General features: G+C 38.1%; 1 protein-coding gene across 2 annotated transcripts in view; it reads right to left on the bottom strand.

The window, feature by feature from the left end:
• Nucleotides 1-3,337: 3,337 nt before the first annotated feature.
• The window catches only part of slc4a11 (solute carrier family 4 member 11), a 67,027-nt gene continuing 64,182 nt past the window's right edge, over nucleotides 3,338-6,182 (bottom strand). For both annotated transcript variants that reach the window (XM_053620955.1, XM_053620956.1), the window contains 2 exons: nucleotides 5,784-5,953; nucleotides 3,338-5,534 (listed from right to left, as the gene is read on the bottom strand). In XM_053620955.1, coding sequence (XP_053476930.1) covers nucleotides 5,468-5,534; nucleotides 5,784-5,953 — 237 coding nt within the window. In that variant the 3' untranslated portion in view covers nucleotides 3,338-5,467. The remainder of the gene's footprint in view (nucleotides 5,535-5,783; nucleotides 5,954-6,182) is intronic.

Genomic DNA, 6,182 nt, shown 5'->3' with positions numbered 1-6,182 from the left:
TATATATATATATATATATATATATAATATACACATTTAATTTCAGGTAAGCTATATTCAAGGTAGTTTAACATTTAAATGTAGATGTATCCAGCAACAAAACGATTCACTATTGTTTAACTATAAGCCATCTTAATTTGCTTCATCCTGGTCAGGGTTGCTGTGAGTCGTAACATTGAAATACACCATATAGCAGGGCACACACACACTCTCTCTCTCACACACACACACACACACACAGACTCGCACACTATTTACACAACATTTACACATTTACCAGTTTGTGTCTGGGAGGTGGGAGAAAACCGGAGAACCCAGAGGAAACATTTACGCACAGTGAGAACATACAAAACTCTACAGAGACAGCAGGATCGAGCCCGGAGCTGTGAGGTGGCAATGCTACCATCCGTCCATCCATCTTCGGTACTGCTTATCCTACACAGGGTCGCAGGGAGCCTGGAGCATATCCCAGGAAGCTTGGGGCACAAGGCGGGAGACACCCTGGACAAGGTGCCAACCCATTTCAGGGCACAATTGCACACGGACAATTTGGGAATGTCAATCAGCTTACAACAAATGTTTTTGGACTGGGGAGGAAATCGGAGTACCCGGAGGAAACCTCTGAAGCACTAGCAGAACATACAAACTCCACACACACAGGGTAAAGGTGGGATTCGAACCCCCAACCCCCACCATGTTGCCCAATAAAATTAATAATAATAATAATGCTTTTAAATAATAACCATAGAAAAACTAGTATATCAATATAACTCTTTATTTGGCAACCAGCTTGAAATGATCTAGTTTTCAGTGTATAGCATTACCTTTCTTAAAATCACATAGTCCTTCTGATAAACATTTATCTTTTTTTTTAACATATTGCCGTTTACAAATTTAGCTTATCTGTTTGACAAAATTATTTTGACAATGGATTTTGTATGTTATATAAAAATCTACACATTATACATTCATTATTGGAAGAAGAAAAAGCTTATTTTCTGAAACAATATTAAGCCAGCACAGTACATAAACTGTCAACATATCCAATCCAGTTAAGAAGATAACAAAATAAGGTTGAATACTTCAATATTACAGTCAAATACTGAGAGAAAAGTCCAATGGTGTGCAAGGAGGAGGGTGTTTTTACACCAGAGGTTTTTCAGGATTACGATGATACTGTCACAGTCTCAGAGGAGATAAAGAGAGAGTTGGGAATCATATTCAGTGAGGATTGGTGTGGGGTTTTACAAAACAAACTGACTAGTGGCTAAAACAACAACAAAACACATTTGGATATCAGTCTTTCATGCAGTCTTAAAGCATACGATTCTAACAATAGTCCTCTTTCCTGATTTGCTTTTCCTCACATCTGTGTGAAACACACCACGGTCCTGATCTCTCTTTAGTCGTATGCCATTCTTAGTCATTTGTCTCTACAGATTCAAGTTTATAGCTACATGTCCACTATTCACAACATTCTCTTTCATTTTCATTGCTGAAGGACCACAGCACTGTGGGATGGAGTGCTGTCCCTGCCCTGATCCAACTCAAAAACACACTCTGCTGTGAAAAAGTATTTGCCCCATCCTGAGTTCTTCTGTTTTCGTGTACATCTCATACTAAATTGTTTCAGAAATTAAAACAAAATCTAAGATAAAACAAAGGCAACCTGAGTAAACATAAAATACAATTCTTAAATAAAAATGTTATTTATTTTAGCAAAAAAAGTTATCCAATACCAACTGGGCCTGTGTGAAAATGTATTTGCCCCATAGTTACTAATTCCCAAAATCTATGAAGCCTCATTCTTAATGGGGTTCAGCTGGACTAGACGCAACCAGGCCTGATTACTGCAAACCCTTTTCAATCAAATCAACACTTAAATAGAACTTTTTCAACAGCCGACCTTCCAAAATGCATCCATGAGCACAGCAACTACTTACGCAAGTCACAAAAGAGCCAAGGACAACCTCAAATGACTTACAAGCGTCTGTTGCATCAATAAGGGTCAGTGACTACGTTTACATGGACAGCAGTAATCTAATTATTGACCTTATTCTGAATAAAACAATATTGAAATTAAGGTGTTTACATGAGTCGCTTTTAGAATACTCCTTTCATGTTCCCGTTTTGCATGTTACAGAACATAGATCGATTAACGGCACGCATCATTACGTCACGGCACCACGTCATCCGACGTTCCCTCCTGAATTTGACGTATCAACATACAGTTCGTCTTCGTTATCATACCGTATACAGTTTTGGGTGTTTTTATTTTTAATTTTTACAAACGCTTCAAGTGCAGTTAATTATTTGTCATGCTATACATGCAAAGTGACGACTGCTTGAAGCCGTGGGCTGCGTCCGAAACCATGTACTTACCTACTATATAGTAGCTGAGATACATGTATTTCGCCTACTATATAGTAGGTAAGTACACAGTTTCGGACGCAGCCGTGCTCTCTTGTTTGCCATCAAACGGTTAAGCACTGCCGTGTGTGATCGTGTCCTGTCGCAAAATGTGGTGAAATCTCACACAACGTTAATTGTGTGATTAAGGTGTTTACATGTCTGTAATACACGTCGATAATGCAACTAAAACAGGAGTACTCCACGTCTTAATTCGATTCTTGTTTACTTCGCGTATGACATTAGTCGGATTAAGGTAATTAAAAATTGCTGTTTACATGGTAGTTTCTTAATCAGAGTATTGTCTTAATGGGGTTAATATTGGATTATTGTTGTCCATGTAAACGTACTGACTGATCATAAACCAAACACCGAATTCCAAAAAAAGAACATCATACCTGCGGTCAAGCATGGTGGTGGTAGTGTGATGGTGTGGGGATGCTTTACTACTTCAGGACCTTAGCGACTTGCAATAATTGAGGGAAACATGAATTCTCTCTACCAGAAAATCCTAAAGGAGAATGTCCGGTCTTCAATCCGTAAATTGAAACTCAAGCGCAACTGGATTATGCAGCAAGACAATCAGTACGTTTACATGGACGACAATGATCCGATATTAACCCCATTAAGACAATACTCTGATTAAGACACTACCATGTAAACAGTGATTATTGATTACCTTAATCTGTCTAAAGTCATACTCGAAGTAAATGCAAATCGAATTAAGACATGTGGAGTATTCCTATTTTAATCGCATTATTGAAGTGCATTATAGACACGTACACACCTTAATCACACTATTAACGTCATGTGGGTAAGTACGCGGTTTCGGATGCAGCCCGTGGCTTCAAGCAGTCATCTATTTGCACGTATTGCATGACAAATAATTAACTGCACTTGAAGCTTTCATAAAAATAAAAACTATACGGTACCATAACGAAGACGAACTGTATGTTGATACGTGAAATTCTGGAGGGACCTCGGACGGCGTGACGCGGTGACGTAATGACGTGTGATGTTAATCGATCTATGTTCTATAATATGTAAAATAGGAACATGAAAGGAATATTCTACAAGCAACTCATGTAAACACCTTAATCATAATATTGTCTTATTCAGAATAAGGTAAATAATGAGTTTATTGCTGTCCATGTAAACGTAGTCAATGATCCAAAGCATAGGAGTAAGAAATAAGTGAAAGTCTGATCTCCAGTTATCTATAGTTAAGTGTTTGGTTGCAGTTATTGCTGCTAAAGGTGGCACAACCAGATTTTAAGTTTAAGGGGGCAATTAGTTTTTCACATTAGTGATAAGTGTTGGATTTTTTTTTTTTTTTTTTTTGCTTCAATAAAAAAAATTAATAAATAAAATCTGTATTGTGTGTTTACTCAGGTTGCCTGTGTTTTATGTTATATTTTGTTTGATGATCTAAAATTATTTAGTATGACATATACACAAAAACAGAAGAAATCAGGCAAATACTTTTTCACAGCACTGTATCCTATCCTTAGTATATCCTCAAGTGCATCGATCCTTCAGAAACACAGTTCACTCGTTCTCTCTCTCTCTCTCAGTCCCCTGTCTGTCAGTCTGTCTCTCAGTATTAGAAACACAGATTCTGAGAGATTTATTTGGGAATTAGATTTTTTTTAGAGAAAAATAGTCAGTGATTGACCATTTTTAAGCTTTTGAACATGGTGTGAAAATGGTTATATTGCTGTAACAAATCAAGAGAGACCATTGTAGTCTTCTATGAAAAGCTTCATAGCTGTTCTGGTGTCCAGCATAGGCAATTACATTTTGAAAAGGCTGAGTGTGTGGGTGTAATATACAAAACTAGCATTCCACTGAGAATTTCATTCTCTCTTGCATGAAATTCCAACTATAATTGTAAAAAAAGGTTTGGCATCTTATAAAAGCCATGCTTTATTTATTTTCATATACGTTGTAAAGTAGGGCCAGGAGGGAGAGTGCATGAGCAAGCATGCTAGTTTGTGTTTATAAGTACATGCCTATTCGCATTTATCTTTGTGTGTGTGTGTGTGTGTGTGTGTGTGTGTGTGCGTGCACGTTTCTGTGCATTCTGAGGACAAACAGTGGAGACGTTCTGTAATATGCAAAGCCTATAGTAAGAGTTTGTTCTGCAGTGTGAATGTGGAAAATAGCTCTCGCTGTCTGAACCCGTTCCCCTATCCCTGAAGCATCAGCAACTAATGTTACATTCTGAACACATGTCGCCATGTATCCTGGAAATATATCAACCCCAATAATAATCTTTTTCTCATAGAAATATCTAAAATATTCATATTCTATAATCACTGTATTGCTATGAGACACAGTATCAAGCAGGGTGCGTGTATTCTTTTGGTCTGTTTCGACTTGTTCTTAATATATGCACCACAGGTCAACAATGATATGCACCACAACACTTTGGAGTGTGTATGATCGACGGTATGATTTCACGTCATGTAGGAGCCGACAGAGAGACCCTTCGCCTGAAGGAAAGTGAAGTAATGAAGGGTCGTCCGTTTTTTTTGTTTTTTGTTTTTGTACGTGTGAATTGTCAACGTCAAAGAGGTATTGCTACAGATAGATCCGCTTCACTTCACTCCACTTGTTCAGTGACCTTTTGTATGGTATTAGAAACACTATGAGAAGAGCTTATCAGTCACCAGTCTCTTCCTGTCCGTATAATATTAAACTGCCGCTGTATGTATGCGAGTGTGTGTGTTTCATGGTTTTTATAACTCAAGTGAGTGGTCCACATCATGAGACAGAGGTACATAAAAATTAACCAAAGAGAGAAGCTTTGGCATGAGAAAACAGTGAGAGAAGCAGTGACTGACTAAGCTCAAACAGACAGGAATATAGTCAACCTTTCAAACTTTATATTCTCTCTCACTCTCTCTCTCTTTTCCTGTTACAGTGCTTCACCAGAATGTCTGCTGTACAACACAAGAATCAGTCTATTTTTCCTCCCAGAGTTTTGCATTTCAAAAACACAGTTCCCAGAGACCTTTTTTTTTGTTCTTTTTTTTTTTTTTGGAGGTGTACATGTTTACATGTGCTGTGCGTCCATGATGTCCAGGTATTTGGCCTCAATGATCCTGGGCAGCAGACAATTCCTAAGACATTTATAGTGCAGTTAGTAACAGTAACAGAAAATAATTACCAGACACAAAAGGGTTCATCAAGGGTTCTTTGGATGGGTTAAAGCATTCAAAAGCGTTCTACTTGTAACCAAGTTGAGGAGAAATAATGGTTCTACTATTAAGGATTTCCCTACAAATGAACCCTAGATAGTGGCTAAAATTGAGTAATTCTTTTCTGAGAGTGTGTGTGTGTTCACAATGAAACAGTTACATGAGACAAACCTGATAGGTATGAGGATAAACATTAGCAGAGGGAAGATCATTTTAATGTACGGGAGAGGGTACATTCCAAACGCACAGAGAAACAGCAGCTGCACCATCTGAAGAAAAGTGAAATAATGGATTTTCCTCTGTGGTACCTTCCGGATGTAGTGAGTTGGGGGGTAGGACGTCTGAAAAGAGAAACGCATGAAAGAGAGACAGAGAAAGAAACTTGGTATTTAAGGGGAAAGGTATTTGCATTCGGAATAGGCAAACATATAAACAAAGTGGCTTTTAATCAGTTCAGAATAAACTGCATATAAATAAATGTGAAAAATGCAGGTGAGCCATGCTGAGTTAGAAAGCAGCAGCGGCCATGATAGATCTGGAGCCTGTCTCCGGATCGTTTACGGTCTTCCA

This window comes from Ictalurus furcatus, chromosome 3, assembly GCF_023375685.1.
Source record: "Ictalurus furcatus strain D&B chromosome 3, Billie_1.0, whole genome shotgun sequence".
NCBI lineage: Eukaryota > Metazoa > Chordata > Actinopteri > Siluriformes > Ictaluridae > Ictalurus > Ictalurus furcatus.
This window is presented reverse-complemented; position numbering and strand designations above follow the sequence as displayed.